The sequence below is a fragment of the Ptychodera flava genome, chromosome 18 (genome assembly GCF_041260155.1).
Source record: "Ptychodera flava strain L36383 chromosome 18, AS_Pfla_20210202, whole genome shotgun sequence".
In the NCBI taxonomy this organism is placed as follows: domain Eukaryota; kingdom Metazoa; phylum Hemichordata; class Enteropneusta; family Ptychoderidae; genus Ptychodera; species Ptychodera flava.
The window spans coordinates 38,604,500-38,624,116 of NC_091945.1; the positions used below are offsets into that span (position 1 = coordinate 38,604,500).

Here is a 19,617-nt window from a genome sequence, read left to right on the forward strand (position 1 = left end):
ATACTTAAATGATACTAACAATAATATTTTATTGCTTGCTTGTAAATATAGGATTTGCATCACACTTATGGTAATAAAAGTGTAATATAAAAATAAGTTCAAGCTTTAAAGATAAAGTAATACAGCATAATGATAATAGCTAACAATAAATATAACTAGGTATTTCTTTGTTAATATAAAGTAAAAACATAAGCTGCAAATTGTTCATTAAAAGACAACTGTTACTCTTGTTTTGTTAGTAGAGAAATATGGTGATTTTCAGTTGTATCATTTGGGAGATTAACTTTACTGAAATATTTTTTTTACATAATGTCACACTAAATCCAAATCAGGGCATCACTTTTAAAGCTACATTCAAATTTGCAGAAAGCTATCACAGTATCAGGCCATGGCCATCAGAGGAGATGTGTTAACCAAAATTGACAGAATAAGCCCTAAAATTTGGCATTGACAAATTTCATGAGCATCTTGAACAGACCCAGGTCAGGTCATCCAAAGGGACTTGTAAAACCAATTGACTAGGCCATGAAGGCTGCAATGCAGCTTTGTGCACAATACCATTGACGTACTGGAGCAGATGTATCTCTGCTACTCTTGCTGTTACTTTACTTTACTTTATTGCTCAACAACACACTCAGGTAGTGTGGTAAGGCAAAATTACAAAACTCAAAGATACAACCTTCAACAAACAACTACAATAGTACTGAAATCGAAACCCAATCATTAGGATTCATGGCAAAAGCTGAGGCAGAAATTCAGTTTTATTGAGACGATACAATTACAAACAGAAACACTTTGTAAGTATGACAATAGATATCTTTCAAATACATTGTCACATCCTGTTTTGCTTGTTAATACCTGTTATAAACTGATGGCACTATGATAGGGGAATTCACAAATACAAATTTTAAGCTCTGCTAAAGAAAAGAAAATGATATTGAAGACGGGGGAGGGGAAAGAAAACTAATCATGTTTGCTTCCTCCATGCCAAGGACCATATCCATGTCAAAGTACTATGTGAGAGCTGCAATTTCAGGTACAGGTGATATGGGTGGTTGCTTTGAACATTTGTACCAGACCAAAAATGCAGGATTGTTAAATTTCAAAGCAACATCTAAACACGGGGTACAGTAAACGTGCTCTAAACAATCAGGACAGGCTGTGATTAGCCAGCTTGATCAACCTGCAATCGTTTTTGCCAGTTTTGAGGTGTGAACTTTTGTAGTCAAAATCATGTGACTCTCGTCACAAGGTATGAGATCAGTGTTTTTCTGATATGGCGCAACGAGAGGTTTCAACCATATGCCGCACGCTGATCAAATCTTTCATGAACGTGAGAGTATTAAAAGATTGATATGCGGGTTAATATTACCTTACGATTCTCCAAAGAGCCGCCGGTCGCACGATGTTCAGGTTTCAGCTTCCTTCCGGGTACGGTGTTTGGGGAATGAAACACCCACCGTACCAACATTCAGAGGAAAGTTTTCAAGGTCACAGGTCACTTGTACTAGCGCCACCTGGAGTTCATTACTTGGAGGATTTTTATGACGTCATGGTCACCTGACAAATTTGTCTCACCATCGCCATTTTGCTCAACCGCAGTTGTCCGACAGCTCCGATACAACCGTGTTGTCTCGCGTCTGACGTCTCATCTAGTTCGGTAAGTTAAAAAAGAAATACCATGTTTATTTTGGTACAGAAAATCTGAACGAATGCATCTGATCAGAATAATACCATTGTTCACTGCGTATTTTAACTTGTTTTTACAAAACTGCACTACAGTACAGTAGAGACACGTATCCGACTATTGAAAGTCGAAGCGATTTCGGATTTGCGGGTCTACTATTTTTTTTCTCACTGTAAAATTTACATAGACATATATAATATATAGGATAGTAAATTAAGATGTAATGAACCGGCTTTGTCATTTATACATCAATCAACGAATCACTGTCTATCTACTTCGACTGATAAATACGAAATTTAAGTCTAACATTTACAGCAAATTTGTATCCGACTGTACGTTATCAGTAGTTAGTTATGTTCAACGCGCGTATTTTATGCAAGCCGATTTTGACTTCTACCATGGAGGTAGAACTAGAAGGAGAGAAGGGACCTCACCCTCCACCACAAAGTCACCATTCATCATAAAAGTTTAAGGTCTTAAAAGTCAAAATCAGCCCTTAAAAGGCAGGAATCCAGTCTGAAAATACCACAGCAGCCACGGACCCATAGCCTAGTAATATGCGAGTGTATCAAGGAAATGTGATCTCTATTCACGTAATGCTAACACACGCATTAGGTAATTTTCACGCATTCAGGTAATTCGTAGCAGGATTTTGTCTGCCACTGCCCGAAAACTGTTTAAATCGCAAGTTCGGTCAGTCCGTGTTTTTTTCTTGATGATCGGAATTTTCATGAAAGTCGAAAGATACAGTGTATATTTATGGTATATTTCACTGGTGCCAAAGTAGAATATCCCTCAGTATCATAATGTTTTAGTATGCATAAATAGTCTGCGTTTGGTTATGAAAATGGCATACTTATGCACTTGAAGCAGTGTCGTTTTTAATGATAGATTGTATCAGTTTTCACCTTGTAATTTATAACCACTGTAACCTTTGTTGTCTGTACACAGGTCACTGAGTACATAAGTTACAACGATAGTGCTCTATAAAGCTCCAAAATGGGGTCTTTGTACAGAAGTGAAGAGATGACCTTAGCCCAGCTGTTTTTACAGTCTGAGGCAGCATATGCATGTGTTTCTGAACTTGGAGAATTGGGAGTGGTTCAGTTCAGAGATGTAAGTTGTTGTCAGCATATTAGCTAAATACCAATAAAATTGTTTCCAAATGAATCAATACCTGAATGGCAATGGTATCATAGGTTACTGAGATTTTTGTCCATATTAATAGATTAAAATTTAAACATCAAAGTATGCTAGCCAACTTGAATGTTGCAACATTTGAAATGACATGTGTTTCTGTTATCAATCAGTGTGTTGCAAAATAAAGCAAGATAGATCCATTGATTGTTTTAAATGTAATTTTCCTTGATGGTGCACATTTTCTGTGGTGAATTTGCATTTGCCAACATACCGGTTTGTCTTGAAAGTGTATAATATTTACATTTAGGAGGAAGCAAATTTTCTGTAGAAATGCTGGTACATTAACAATGGAAGGGGATGATGAATAAATTACAAATGATCAAGTGTTATTGTAGTACATGTGTGTGATGATGTAGATGCAGGTACCTATGTTTAGGCAATAGAATACTCCATTATCATGGCGCATGTATGACTGCAACATTATTAGCCCTTAACCTGCCGGGCCTGAAGAACGATAAAAGCAAAGTTGTACCATACCAAAGTTTCAATCTAATGAACAGTAATTCATGTCCATCATATATTATTTTGTTATAATGTGTGGAGAAAAAAGTACAATAGAAGAGCATTAATACTCCCTGAATGAATCTGTTCAGAATAATATTTAGGCCCAAAGATTCAAAAGAGATACTATGGCCTACTAGATGTGTAATTAAATCCTTACAATTAATAGTATAGGTTTCAGAACAACCAAACCTTGCCTTAGGACTACTAATTTGTAGAAATGGTTGTCCCATGGGACTACCATGTACATGGCATGAAATTCAGTATTTTGTGGTATTATACAATATTTTTGACTAAAAACTTGCCATACACAGTCACTGTTTGCTGGCTGATTGTCTTAATATTAAATTTGAATAGAAATGATGATAGAATATGATATACATGTGTTTATCAGATTTTCAGAAATATTGATCATTTATGAAAATGAGCCATATGGTTGACTTAAAAACAGATGTCTTCTTCGGACTACTAACTGTCTAAAATGGTTGTCCTGTACCTCAAAAACGGTTAATTTTGTGTCATGTGTTAAACGTAATGTGTTTTGTGTCAAAGAAATAATGTGTGTGTTTCCTGAAACATACCTTTTAGAAATACTTCACAACAGTAGCAATCTTTATTGGCTAAATCACGCTACTGATTGGACATGTCATGTTTGGTCCCAGAATCCCATATTGTGTTCAGTGTAATTGAATCTTGCATATGATGTCTGTGAATACATACACTGTAGTCATTACACTTCAGTCAAAAATACCAACGGTAAACTGTAAAAAAGTTTTGTTTTTTATCAGAGAACGCATGTGTTTCAAAAGCTGAATGATCATTTGACCCCATTTGCAAACTGTTACTCATGATTATTCAAATTTATCATGGTCTGAGCAATGTTTACCCCAGCTGGTCATTTACAGTGACTTTTAAATCTAGCATGAAGTCTTCACATAGCACTAATTGTATAATCATGATACATGTAGTTTTAATGAAGTGGTGTTTATTAACTCAGTAACGGTGTTTTTTACAGTTGAATCCAGATGTCAATGCTTTTCAGAGGAAGTTTGTCAATGAAGTCAGGCGCTGTGATGAAATGGAAAGAAAATTACGTATGTTTTCCTTGTTTATTTATTCTTTGAAAAAGCAGAAAGAACGTTTAGCTGTTGTATGTCATCTGATCAGATCACAGTGTCACAGTATGTGTAGGGTTTTCTTTTATGATATGTACAGTGACGATCAAGTTTGATTTATAGAAAATGTATGAAGCTTTCTTTTTGTTACATACTCATGAAGTGCTTGCTCTATGTGATATTAGTCGTCTTCAATGATGATTTTTTAGCTCCCATAGCCATATGTATATATGGCAATGGAAGCTATTCTTATAGGCTAGGGAACTGTCTTTATGTAATATGTCTGTGTGTCTGTATGTCTGTCCGTCAACATCAAAAACTCCAAAACCGCTGCACATTTCATCTTGATATTTGGTGTGTACATGGATGATGGGCTGTAGATGAGATTTTGTTCAAATGAAGTTGTCATTGCCAAAAACGTGCAAATTAAGTGAAAAAATGTAAAAAACAGTCAAAATTGAAAACTCAATAGCCACTGAGCAGATTACATGAAAAATTAGCATGTAAGTACTTTGGGCTGACCTGAAATGATTGTGCACTTCTTGGGTCAGTATCTTGGACTTGCTATTTTTCATGAATTTTTTTATAATTTTCTCCCATTTTTGGTCAAAAAATCTTCTTCTCTGAAACCACAGGTCCGATTGATTTGAAACTTGGTATGGAAGTGCATAGGAGTGACCTTTCCCAAATTTGGGCAAATCGTGGTGAAATTTGCATATTTTTAGTTTACACGTCCATAGACTCCCATGTATAAGGCAGATCTCCATAGATTCCCATGTATAATGCCACGAAAAATAAAAATTTAGTTTCTCATCATATTCATATTGCAAAAAGGATGCAGTGACACAATTTTTAATCCCCACGGATGAAGTCCGTATAGATTGGGTCATGTCCGTCTGTTCGTCCATCCGTGAGTCCATCCGTTCACGCAGATATCTCAGATATTTTGACAAAATGTCATGTGACCTCGCTGACCTTTGACCTCAAATATGCATATTTGTCCATAACTCAGTAACCACAAGTGCTACCACCCTTCATATATGGTATGATGGGACACCTTATGACGCCACATATTGTACCTTATTAATTATGTGCATATCTAATTTTGAGTGAGCCAATAGAGCTAGAGGTCTGATTTTTGATATATATAGGGATAACTTAGCAATGCAATTTTTTTGACAAAATGTCACATGACCTGGATGACCTTTGACCTCAAATATACATATTTGTCCATAACTCAGTAACCACAAGTGCTACACCCTTCATGTATGGTATGATCGGACACCTTATGACGCCACATATTGTACCTCATTAATTATGTGCATATCTAATTTTGGGTGAGCCAATAGACCTCGATTTCTGATTTTTGGTATATAGGGATAACTTAGCAATACAATTTTTTTAACAAAATGTCACATGACCTCAATGACCTTTGACCTCAAATATACATATTTGTCCATAACTCAGTAACCACAAGTGGTACACCCTTCATATATGGTATGATGGGAGACCTTATGATGCTTCATACTGTACCTCATTAATTATGCGTATATCTAATTCTGAGCAAACCCATAGATCTGAATGTCTGATTTTTGGTATATAGGGATAACTATAGGAGAGAAATTTTTTGACCAAATGTCATGTGACCTCGATGACCTTTTACCTAAAATATATGTTTATGTCAATAAATAAGTAACCACAAGTGCTATGTCCTTTGTATTTAGTAGGATGGGAGACCTTATGACAACACACGCTTTACCTCATTAATTATGCACACATCTAATTCTGGACAAGTGAATAGAGCTAGAGGTCTGATTTTTTGGCATATAAGGATTAATAAGCAATATAATTTTTTTTCAAAATGTCATGTGACCTCAATGACCTTTGACCTTGATTATACATATTTATGCATATCTCAGTAACCACAAGTTCTATACCCTCAATATTTTGATAGGATATTATACCTTAAGATGTCACATCTTGTACCTCATTTATTATGCGCATATGTATTTCTTGGCTGGCCAATACTGCTAGAGGTCTGATCTTTTTTCCCGATTTAGAACCGTAACTTAGAGATGCCTCATGTGTTTCAAATTGGGAACAACGACATAGACCTATGTGCCCATAGATCTCAACATATACACTCCAGTGATACTTCTTAATGACCACATTTCCCTGCCCCATCAAGATTAATACTCCTATTACAAGTGGGGACATGTCATTGTCAATGACTTGTTGAGTTAATGGTTGTATCACAGTATTCGATATTTCTAATTCTGTATTTTTTCCATTTTATATTCTGAATAAATACATTAAACATATTTCACTGTCTCCAGTACATCACATTTAAGTATTTTCACGTCATGCACTTTATCCCTTTCACACATGTTCAAATATCTGACTAGAGAACAAACGCTAAATAGTCCAGGATGGGAGCTACAGTGTCATTGACGCTATTTTTTCACAGGGCGAGTGGCGTATGCTGTTATGGCACTTGTTACTGATGCTACCCTGAATGATATATTTGTCACTGATTTATACACAAGGCAATAACCTTGTTTGGTATTAAGAATTATATTACTGGAAAATATGATACAATATTTATACAATGAAAAAAAATCATATTTTGTTTCGAGATTGTACAATGAGTATTATATTATGCTAGTATATTGACGGCACAAATACAGCAATCTGATGGTATACTCATGATATAGCAGGTTTGCGCACACAAGCTCTCTCCAAGAGCAAAAATCCTTTTCTGGCATTTCATGCCAGAATTTCAATATACTATTATGATATAATAATTCGGTTAGAACCAGTTCACATAGTGCACTCACTATCGCTTGTGCATCTATGTCGTAAACTGATCAGAATCTTGCGATATACCATTGCTGGGTGCAGTTTATTGCTTAATTAAACAGCCACAGTAATGCATTGTGGGATAACCTGATAAAGGTCTATATAGGAGTACGTATAAGTGGATGTATAAAGTTGTTTTTAAATTGTAAGTACACAAATGTATCATAATGCTTGTTTATAGGTTTCCTGGAGAAGGAAATCAAGAAGGCCAATATTCCAATATTGGATACTGGTGAAAATCCAGAAGCCCCACCACCAAGAGAAATGATTGATTTGGAGGTAAGTAAGCGTTCTAACATCTTAAAAAAAATCATGTGATAGCACTACAGGGTATATTGATTCATGTGATTGCACTGCATTGTTTGTGAATGAGAACCAGTAGTTTTAGGTTAAATCATTATTGTAACTCTGTGTAACAAAAACCTCTCATTGTGACAAATGGCTCTGCCATGTTGAAATAATCACATTATTAGAGTTTATATAATTATGATTTTAGAGTTTATATAATTATGATTTTAACCCTTTAAGCGCCAAAGTCTATTTTTGTCCCCTAAATAAAATAAACCCCTGTCAATTTTTCTCAGATTTTGGCCAAAATTTTGAGAAAAAACTGTAGCCAATGAAATGTGATGACCATTTGGTCCAAAATTATCCAAAAATTACTGAAAAATTCATAAAAATTGGTAAAATTTTGCACTAAAATTTTGGCGGGAGAAAATTAAAGCGCTAAAAGGGTTAATAGTTTTTGACAGGTTAGTTTTGGTTCATAGATCACACATTGTATTACCATGCTCTGTCCATCGCGTTTTGATTGGAACGAGCTGAACCACGTGACTGCCCACAAATATACAGTAATGGTTTGTTTTTATGCCCATGAATATGAATAATATCGTAAACATAGTAACTTTACAGCTAAAACGAAAATTGTGGTTTGTACAAAGATCATCATCAACCACAAAATAAAATGGAGCATTTGTGGGCCAAGTTTAGACGCTGTTTTTCAAAAAAATATCCGGATTTGCAAAATTTTTGCAGCGCGCACTACTCACTGACAGGTTCTGGGGCCCCGTTGTCATTCGCACGGGAAATTTTCGAAAATTTTGACGGTTCTTCAGGGTTCGTTGATAATACAATGGAAATAACTGAGTCTGCGCTGACCATTAACGTTTATTTATGGGTGCGGGCTTTACGAAAGCCAAATTAACAGGCTCGGCAAGCCTCGCCCATTAATTTTTGGCTTTCCTCTCGCCCTTGCCCATTAAATAAACGTTAATGGTCAGCGCATCGTGCATTATTTCTATAACATTTGAGATGAGTAACCACTGCCGTTTCAATTCCTTGTCTAACAACATGGATTCTGTCACATTTTTTAGAATCTTTTGTAGAATCTTTGTAACATGCAGCCATTTGAAGGCCAGATAATTTATTGATAAGGGGTCTGAAGTGAGTAACTATTGATAAGATAATTGAAAATGATTGTATTTATATGTAGTTAATGTATTTGTTTCTCTTTTTAAACAGGCAACTTTTGAAAAGCTGGAGAATGAAATGAAAGAGGTTAACACCAACCAAGAAGCTCTAAAAAGAAATTTTTTGGAACTCACTGAGCTTAAACACATTTTGAGGAAAACCCAGAATTTTTTTGATGAAGTATGTACTCTTCTGTGGTATTGTTTTTTGTTAGAAGTGTGTGTTTTGTATTTCCATTTGACATAGATGAACAAAGAGTGGTTCACTGTCATATTATACACAATTATCAGTATCAATCATACAGAAGTCAACTTAAGGTGTGTTTTCAATGTTATTGACGTTTGCAAACATACTGCAACAAATTTGACAAAAAGTATACTGTCATTTGACTATTGTTGTCTTTTTAAAGCCATATCCCCATTAATTTGTTTTGCAGGGCCAATTTAATTTCAATGGTTGTCATAGCCATATCTTTTATTTCAATTGGTCAACAACACTATACCATTTCATATATAAAGCTGTGCTCACAGCATGCGTTGTTAGTGATGTAATGCATGTACTACAAGTAAACTCTAACCAAAGTTTATGTATACATCTATTGTTTGAGATTGATTTTAGCCATATGGGTGTTGATTTTTGTTTATTGCTGTGTTTTGTAATTGTTGCATGCTTGGCCCTGTAGTCATGATAGTACCGGTAATTTGTTTTCCCGGTGGTAATATAGGCTGAATTGCATCACCAGCAGATGCATGATCCTAGTCTAGCAGAGGAGTCCCATGCCTTATTGGGTGAAGAAGGGATGAGACCTGGACAAGCCATGAGACTTGGGTAGGTAACATACCAATACAATAATATATTAAACCAAATTTACAAAAGTTGTCCAAAGGCGACCTACAAGACGATCTACACTGGGTTACAAAAATTATTTGCAGATTTTACCACATATAGCATTTTTTGTTATATGCATGTAATAACTGTAACATGACTTATAAATGTTTTCCTGTACACAATGACTTTCAATGGTTTTATTTATTTGAAAGATACTAGCTAACTATTGTGTTAGCTACCATCAATGTTCTAAGTCATGAAGGTCATGTTCACATTCTAAGGTCATCTACAGTTTCTTAATACCCCTCTGTGACAATTCTCATACCACCGTCAGGCGTGTAATAAACTACTGTTGCGCCATACAACTTTGATGTTGTTTTGTTCTTGGTAATGCAATACATGTGTAAATCAACAACTTTGATGTTCAGTTGTAATTTTGTAAACTGATATTGCAATGATTACTTCATATGCCAAATGAAACTAACAGAAGTAGGTTGGTCAATTATTTGTTAAAAGATTTGTGTTCAAGTGTTGTATTCGTAATTACTATTTAATAGGGCTCTGCACTCAACACAGTGTATTCTGTTTTAAAATCACTTTTTTGCAAATATTCATCCAATGTTAACCAAAGATTAAAATATTGGTATGGTCCACATTTTAGCTTGTCAAGCAGTCGTAAGTTGCGTGATAAAGAAGTGTTAATTTATGTAAATGTATGCAAACCACCCTATTTCATGACTTCTCTTTTCTCCCAATTTCAAAATTTTCAAAGAATTTAACTCCGATCTGGCTGGGTCAAATTTTCTGAATTTTTCACATTATGTTCTTTAAATGCTATATAACAAAACAACTATTTTGTTTGGCAATAAAGCTCTTACACTTTGACTAAGAGGCATTTTAGTTTTGCTGGTCATGTTTTTAATCACTTTTTTGAGTGTCAGTCTTTCAACCCATGCCACTTTAGAATGAGGATTGATAATGCAAAATAAAATAGTCATTTTTTCCTACATATACTCTTCTTTTAAGTGAAATATTACATTTCAGAAAATAGTATCAAATTTTGACTCAAATAAATTTACAAAATTGAGATTTTTTTCCCCGAGTATACATCCCTTCATCGTTCAAGTAAATTATTTCTACCATACTAAACCTTAGATTCTCTGCTTTTTGAAAATATATTCTATTAGGTAGTTTCCTTGTCATCTTAGATGAGAAATATTTCTTTAAAAAACTGTTGGCAACGTGCAGCTCCACCTTGTATGAACCAATTGACAATTGTCTCTGGTTTGAAGAAGTCATCTGACATTTGTTGTGATGTGACATTTATCCATTTCTTATCAGTAAACTTCCTGGGATGTTTTCTAATATGTCAGAATTTTTAATTGTACATTTAAATACCATGACTTTATTAGTTTGGGTCTTATTTTTTATTTTCACACCATCTGTAATATTGATGGCATCATGCCATGAAGGCCTTTTGCAATGCAGTATTGGTATCAGTAATCTGCTAAGAGAATAAAATATTTTGCAATGACAATTAAACCTTTTGTGTTCCAGGTTTGTTGCTGGTGTCATTCCACGTGAACGCATTCCAAGTTTTGAGAGGATGTTATGGCGTGCATGTCGTGGTAATGTATTTCTAAAGCAGGCAGAAATAGAGTCACCATTGGAAGATCCAAGCACTGTAAGCCAATCTCATCATTATGACTCAGTACTTACTCTTTCCTTTTTCCATCCCTTATCTTTTTCTCTTCTTTTTTCTCTCTTTGCAGGTATTTCATTTAAAAGTAGTAAACACAGGTCAAGGCATTAGTGTGTTAGCACACTTACAATAGATCTTGAATGTAAATTATCATTTGAAATTTGTGAAGCCTTACCTAGGTTTCATTGAGTTTGTCAACTTTCAACTCTTTCATGAATAATCACCTATCCAGTGGCCTTTACGTTGGATTTGCTCAAATTTTGTTAATATTTTTGAGGATATTTTTGTAACAAAAATCCTAGCCCATCCTTAGTCATGATGCTCTGGTACACAGTGAGTGATTCAACAAGTTTATATTTTATGTCCATCCAGGTTAAATCAATGGTAACAAACTAGGAACCAGCTAACAAAAATACGTCACTTGCTTACACTTCCTTAGGGCGTACAGATTTAGACTTAAACATCCTTGTTTTCAAAAGGACATCACATACCGGTATGCTGAGTAGACCATGCATACTTATGAGCTGCTACTCAGAAAGTATTTACTTCCTCACAAATATGAAAGATGCTGTCATGTGACTAAATCATCAATATTGATCAATCTGATAGGTTGACCAAGTGTCATGTGACTAAATCATCAATATTGATCAATCTGATAGGGTGACCAAGTGTCATGTGACTAAATCATCAATATTGATCATTTTGATAGGGTGACCAAGTGTCATGTGACAAAATCATCAATATTGATCAATCTGATAGGGTGACCAAGTGTCATGTGACTAAATCATCAATATTGATCAATCTGATAGGGTGACCAAGTGTCATGTGACTAAATCATCAATATTGATCAATCTGATAGGTTGACCAAGTGTCATGTGACTAAATCATCAATATTGATCAATCTGATAGGGAGACCAAGTGTCATGTGACTAAATCATCAATATTGATAAATCTGATAGGTTGACCAAGTATCATGTGATCAATCTGATAGGGAGACCAAGTGTCATGTGACTAAATCATCAATATTGATCAATCTGATAGGGAGACCAAGTGTCATGTGACTAAATCATCAATATTGATCAATCTGATAAGATGACCAAGTGTCATGTGATCAATCTGATAGGGAGACCAAGTGTCATGTGACTAAATCATCAATATTGATCATCTTGATAGGTTGACCAAGTGTCATGTGACTAATCATCAATATTGATCAATCTGATAGGGTGACCAAGTCCACAAGACAGTCTTCATCATCTTCTTTCAAGGAGATCAACTGAAATCACGTGTGAAGAAAATATGTGAAGGGTAAGATGAATGATTGATGTATATCAGTGTAAACAGAACAGTATGAATCTGTTTTCATTTGTAATTGTATTTTCAGAGTTTTAAGTTGCTGTGTTCCTTGTGAAAAAAATCTTGTAATGTGACGTGATGTGCATAGGTACAGCCCACTTAATAGGGTATGCTTCATAGCTTACAGGATAATTGTTAGTCCCCCCCCCAGACGGTGTCTGTGGGGACTTATAGGTTTGGTCATGTCCGTGCGTGCGTCCGTCCGTCCGTCCGTTCACGCAGATATCTCAGAGATGCCTGGAGCGATTTCATTCAAATTTAGTACAAGGATTACTTCATATGTCATACAGACGCACGTCAATTTGTTTTCTGAAACGATCCAATAGATCCAATATGGCCGCCAGGCGGCCATTTTATTACGATTTTTTCATGTACAGAGCCATAACTCAGACATGTTTCAACCGATTTTATTTAAACTTTAAACAGGGACATTGACCTAAGTCATACATATTCATGTTGATTTGCTTTGTGATACGATTCAATATGGCCGCCAGGGAGCCATTTTATTATGATTTTTTCATGTACAGAGCCATTACTCAGGCAAGTTTCATCTGATTTTATTCAAAGTTGGTATAAGGACATTGACCAATGTCATAGATATGCACATCAATTTGTCATGCGATACAATCCAATATGGCTGCCAGGCGGCCATTTTGTTACGATTTTTTCATGTATAAAGCCATAACTCAGGCATATCTCAACGGATTTTATTCAAACTGAATACAAGGACATTGACCTATGTCATACATATTCTCGTCAATTTGTTTTGTGATACGATCAAATATGGCCACTGTGTGGCCATCAGTGTTCCCCCCTTAGGATCAAGCAAAAGTGTAGCGGCTAATTTGCATAATCATTTGCATATCATTAATTTATATTTGCATATGGATATAAGCTTACACATGCACCCAGGCATTCATGTACACTACAAAATGCAATGGTAACACACAAGTATGCAATGTGAACATCATGGAAACTCTTTATTACACTTAAATAAATCATCACAGTATAGTAAAATTGCAATTAAAATAGAAGATTCAAACAGTAACAGCAAGTTCAGATTGAAAGCAAGAAATGGTTCGTCTGATTGGAGTTTCATTAATACATATATTGCTAATAAAATTGTCAAAAATTGCCAACAAAGAGGAAAGTTCATAAGTTTAAGCTTTACACGATTCAAATGTAATTGAGTTTTATATCATTTTTGGACGACAAACACCGCGAATAATATTTCATCACGGGGATCAATTTCATCCACCCACCCACCCATCCCCCCCCATCCTCCCCCCCCCCCCCCCCCCGCATACCTACCACTGCCACTGAACATCGTCGTTCGATTCTTGATTTTAAAAATACCATCAAGATGATCGCAAGACATGAACTAAGTACGACTAGAATCACCCGAAAATCAGGTGTATAATCTTTCAGAGAACGTGTCAGAGTGGAACCACACGCGACGCCAGGATCAATGTCAACACGTTATAAACATATCGGCCAACATGGCTGCCGCCATATTGGAATTTATGCAATGTGAACTCGATCGCGATCGTGATCGTACTCGGACGAAAAAAAAGATCATCCTTGTAAAATCATAATCAACCTCACTAGTCAACTGCTTCTTTTGTTTCTTTTGCGGTCCATTTCGTTGATCAAAGCATGGGAATGTGATCAAAGGCCCCACTAGTGCTACACCGCCTAACTCTGTTAATACTTTTCCTCGATGTATACCGACTAAAAGGTCTTTGTTGGTCGTAATAGTCGTGAACAACCCAGCTGATTCTTCTATTGTTTTAACGTTCCTCTCAACACCACTCACGGACAACTTATCGGACACATACCATACTTCACACCTTCCACTCTTTCACCAGGTTGAAAGTTGCAGTGAGCGGGAATGTGTAGACAATGCATGCAACAGCTGGTAGCTACGCAGAGCGCTAGCGTGTGCACTAAAGGATGGCGGGAATATTTTAAAGCGTAGCGGGGAGAATCAAAGTGTAGCGGGGAGAGGCGAAAGCGTAGCGGAACCGCTACGCTAAAATGGCCTGGGGAGAACTCTTGCCATTTTATATTACGTTTTTTCATGTCCAGAACCATAACTCAGACATGTATCGAGCGAATTTATTCAAAGTTGGTACAAGGAGATTGACCAATGTCATAGATATGCACGTTAATTTGTTTTGTGATACGATCCAATATGGCTGCCGTGCGGCCATTTTTAGTACTTTGTGCCCTGTGGGCACAAGGTACTAATGTGATGGCGCGGCCCAATACGGCCAACATAGTGGGCCGTATGCTGTGGACGCAGGTATCTCAGAAACGCTTCAGTAACTTTTTCTGAAATTTGGTCTGGTGGTCACTTGGGCATGTATCTCAAACGGTCTTTTTTCTTTTTTTGATTGAATCATTTTAAAGTCACTTTTTTAGCTTTTTTCTGAAAACCACTATTTTCACTTTTTCCTCAAAACCACTGATTTGATTATTGTGATGTTTGGCATGGGTGTTCGTATAGTTGAAATACCGTCAGAAATGTTCAAAATTTGGTGATACATGCAGTGTTGAATCTAGGATCTTAGGATTGGGGGACATTTGGGCCCACTGCCTTAAATTTTGGGGGACATTTTCAAAATTTGGGGGACAATTTTTTTGCAGCAAATTTGCATATTAATCTGCATATTAAATTAGCATTTATTTAAAATAAGTCTATGAAGTCTTTGTACATCTATTCAAGAATATAATTGTTTTGAATAAAGTATCACAAATTCACTCACATTCATAGAAAAGATGCAGCACATTCTGTTAGTCTCAACACAGGGGCTCACAAATGGCTATATAAGTCAATATTACAGCGTTTTTCTTTCTTTTTCAATGTTACAAATAAACTAGCTGAGCCTGAAGAGCACAACACTTGTGTAGCTGTCTTTTGTGTAGCTTGTATTGGCATGTATAGTGCGCCCTCAATAGGGAGTGTGATCATATGTAAATGCGACCTTTAGTTCCGTGACCTCTAGCCATTCCTACTTCCTGTCCTCGCTATGCTTACTGTACTAATTAGTACAGTAAACACAGCGACGTCAGTAAACACAGCGACGTCTGTACGCATGGCCGGCCATATGGAGAGGGAAGTAGGCATGGCTAGAGGTCACGGAACCAAAGGTCGCATTTACATATGATCACACTCCCTATTGAGGGCGCACTATACATGCCAATACAAGCTACACAAAAGACAGCTACACAAGTGTTGTGCTCTTCAGGCTCAGCTAGTTTATTTGTAACATTGAAAAAGAAAGAAAACCGCTGTAATATTGACTTATATAGCCACTTGTGAGCCCCTGTGGTCTCAAGAGATAATTCTTTCAGTATTATGCAAAAATACAATTGACAATTTCCCCACAGTGAGAAAAGTAAGTTCATTTGTTATTTCACAGCTCTCATTGATAGAGCAGGACTTTTTTTAATGACTAAGTAGTCTCGATCTCTGCAGCAGTAAGTTCCCATAGACATAAAAGGGTAACCTAGGGAGTCTAGAGTGATGACGCTTTTGTCCTAAGCAAGTTTGGAAAATGGCCGACACCATGTGCTGCATCGAGGCAAAACAAACACAGCACAACGTCCCGACTCTGACAATGCAAGCCGTGCAAGTATTAGTAAATGCATTCTTACTAAAGAACTTGACATATGACCCGTCTGGTATAAGATCTGAATAGATATTCACTGTTGTTCTCGCTAGATCGAATTTCTTGGCAAGCCATGCATGCGTGACCGTGGCATAACGACTTTGACAAACAACACGAACCAAGCTACGTCTAGTATCTCGATCCATGTGGACACATGAAATGTTTCAGAAAATTTTGGAATTTGGTTTGATTTCCGCTTGATCAAGAACATGTTTTTCTTTTTGAATGGAATAGGTGTGTTGGCTACATTTTTCAAAAACCTTTCTGTGTGAGAGTTAGTTTGAAATTACTCCCCTACGTGAATTTTTTTTCTCGTCACGGCTGTCAGTCAGTACATTCACAAACAAGTTTTATTGACAATGTAACAAACGCAAATGTCATTTCAAAACGGACGTGTGCTGCTAAAGTATTTATAAATGAAATCATTGGTAACATTCTAGCAAAATATAGCAAATCATCACGCAAAGTGGTTACGTTTAACAATGAAAGAAAACACACGTTGACCTATTTACAGACCCCCCTTATTGTGAGTGCGCCCAAAGTGACGCACTGGGTAGATTTCAGAGCGGGATTTTTTGCTGAAACGCGTCAATCCCGCGATGGCGCGCTCTAGATTCAACACTGTACATGCCTTACATTATTTTTAAACAATATTTTTATCCATTTTATTTTATATTTACTTGATTTTGCCTCACTTTCGCTAAAGCTATCGTCTGCGCATGCGCACAACTGTAGGACAAAATCTGAGTTGAAGAATCAAAACGGACGCCATCTTGTTTCTCGGTTTGGACACATTTTTTACATTGTGAACGTTTCACTGTGTTTTTCAACATGTTCTATAGTTATGAAGTTGACAGTGATGCACTTTTGCAGCTGTCGTGTATTTTTTGGTACGAAAGGCGCCTTTGATCGACTGAAGAATGATGGCCTCCGTAGGCGATAAACACCGGTACTGGCAGGCATATCAGTTCTACTGAGGAAGTAATCCACTGGCCCGTATAGGGGCTCACTTAGGGGAGAACCACTTGATTTCTGGGGGGGGGGTATGGAGGATTTCGAGGAAAAAAATTGTCACCAGGTGAAATAAAAGAAAAAAATTAAGCCTGTAATGGCATGAGAAAAAAATATTCTCATAACAGACAGAAATAAAAAAGGAATTGTCACAATGCTGTTGAAATGAGCAAAATTTTGGAAACTTCATTCTCATGTATTCTTTGCTGGCATGCTGCCAAAGGCACGCAAATGTTTTTACCACAAGTAATTCTTATGTGTTTTTTTTCCAGCACTTATGATATAAGCATTCACTACTGTACACCTCGGTGCACTTGATGTTTTCCTTCCCTTTTCTGACCCAAGAAATCATGTTTCAGGATTTCTGTTGCAATATCTCAATGGTATAGGCAATATCTAGATGGACTATTTGACTTCTCTAAATCGTGAAAATTTAAAACACAAGATAGGAGTCAATAAACTAGTGTTAAAACCAATACATTATTCTCTCAATATAAATATGTTAGAAAGATTACAAGTTGACAATGAAAATTGAGGAACAACAAATATAATGAAATACAATGTGTGAGCCTTGTTTCTCTGACCACAAAAGATAACATCTCCCCTGAGAACTTAAAAGGAATTGACTGTTTTAAAGAAAAGCAGGTATAGTACTGATCACAGTTGATTTGCCAAAAAAGTGTTCTATAATTTAAAGTTGTATATATAATAGACTTTCCATTTTGTTTGTCATTTGTTGGAATGTAAAATGAATAAATAAAAACATCCTGTGATATGTGAAACACTGGCTTAAATTTGAAAATTGCACTGCTACTCCATTTGAAAAAAAAAATTGATGCAGGTCTGACTGTAGAAATAAAAAAATGCTGTCTGTCTAACAAAAAAAGTTCCCATACCCATTTCCTGCATACCCCCCCCCCCCCCGAAATCAAATGGGTCTCCCCTTAATATGCGCATGCGCACATAACAAGTTAGCGTTGTTTTTCAAGGCCTGCCATCATGTGTCTCGGTCAGTTGCGGATTTTGACGTTTTAAAGGTTTTAGCGTATATTTGATTGCTGTCATGTATTTTTTGGCACGAACCGCTCCTTCGATAGACTGAAGAATGATGGGCTCCGTACTCCCCAGTACCGGCGAATCCATTGCTTTTAATAGCGAGGCAATCCCACCGGCGGCCCGTACTAATAGCTGGGTGAGAGCGAGGGAATGCTCTGTCCTTCTACCTCCGGCCTCCATGTCATAACAAACTAGCGTCTTTTTATGTTGATATACTGTCCTTTCGACACAGCGATAACTTTTAGTTTTCTGTTGCTTATTTTGGGTAATTTCGACAGTTGTGCATTGATTTTGACATCATCTTTTACTTAATAACCGTCGATGTCGGCAACTCTCTCGCTAGCCCTGCGTACGATGCTGTGTGTTAGGAACGCACACAGGGAATGCATTGCGTACACTGCGTACGTACGCAGGGCTAGCGAGAGAGTTGCCGACATCGACGGTTATTTACGAAAAGTGAATAAAAGACTGGCATTTTTGGAAGCGATCGAGTAGCTGAGGTGGGCAGGGATACGACTTGGGCCCAAGAACGCTGAATTTCGGCAGTAATTTGGCTTTTTACGTCAAGTCCCAAAGTGGATTTGAAGTCACCGACCCTACGTACGGGTCTTTGCAGGGCTGTGATGAGCAGGGCGAATAGCTGTAGCGGAACACACAGCATCGTACGCAGGGCTAAATCCGACATGGTAAATTTGGCATGATCATCAGATCATACATGATCCGAGATTGCACTTTAGCAAGGTCACGATAACTAATGTTGTTTGTTTCACTGTCGTTTAATACCTATATTTCCACTAAAAGACCATTAGAATTTCCTCCTGGCTACTTTGAAATCGTGCACTGGCATGCATGTAGTTGTCAACATCACTATGCTCTTATGTACAGTAGACTCTCATACTATGAATATATCGACTGTCACTGCATGTGTGCAAATCACTCCATATCATATCAAAAAATGTAGTATTGCGACGTTTGAGCTGCCAGAAGCCAGAATTTACAGTTTACGAGAAAGTTATCTTACATGTAAAACTCAGTTCTACTATGAACAAAATGCAAGCTATGTTGTATAACTATCGTGAATAGCATAATATTTTGTACCTATCACCGTGTCAGAAAATCAGAAGGAAACAACCAGTCAGACAAACTGTGGTCAGGATGATA

General features: G+C 36.7%; 2 protein-coding genes across 8 annotated transcripts in view; one reads left to right on the top strand and one right to left on the bottom strand.

Annotated features, from left to right (window-relative positions):
- LOC139117747 (V-type proton ATPase 116 kDa subunit a 1-like) overlaps nt 1-1,509 on the bottom strand; it is a 79,278-nt gene extending 77,769 nt beyond the window's left edge. The window contains exon 1 of one of the 2 annotated variants that reach the window (XR_011548562.1): nt 1,373-1,504. The gene's annotated coding sequence lies outside the window, so the exon portion shown is untranslated. Of the gene's footprint in view, nt 1-1,372 lie in introns of both variants that reach the window. The other variant, XM_070681002.1, reaches the window with a different exon arrangement.
- A 29-nt stretch (nt 1,510-1,538) lies between these two features.
- The window catches only part of LOC139117745 (V-type proton ATPase 116 kDa subunit a 1-like), a 37,118-nt gene continuing 19,039 nt past the window's right edge, over nt 1,539-19,617 (top strand). For 2 of the 6 annotated variants that reach the window (XM_070680996.1, XM_070680999.1), the window contains exons 1-8: nt 1,539-1,660; nt 2,639-2,803; nt 4,404-4,482; nt 7,544-7,641; nt 8,884-9,012; nt 9,557-9,660; nt 11,218-11,344; nt 12,585-12,667. In XM_070680996.1, coding sequence (XP_070537097.1) covers nt 2,687-2,803; nt 4,404-4,482; nt 7,544-7,641; nt 8,884-9,012; nt 9,557-9,660; nt 11,218-11,344; nt 12,585-12,667 — 737 coding nt within the window. In that variant the 5' untranslated portion in view covers nt 1,539-1,660; nt 2,639-2,686. The remainder of the gene's footprint in view (nt 1,661-2,638; nt 2,804-4,403; nt 4,483-7,543; nt 7,642-8,883; nt 9,013-9,556; nt 9,661-11,217; nt 11,345-12,584; nt 12,668-19,617) is intronic. The other 4 variants (XM_070680997.1, XM_070681000.1, XM_070680998.1 and 1 more) reach the window with 2 other exon arrangements.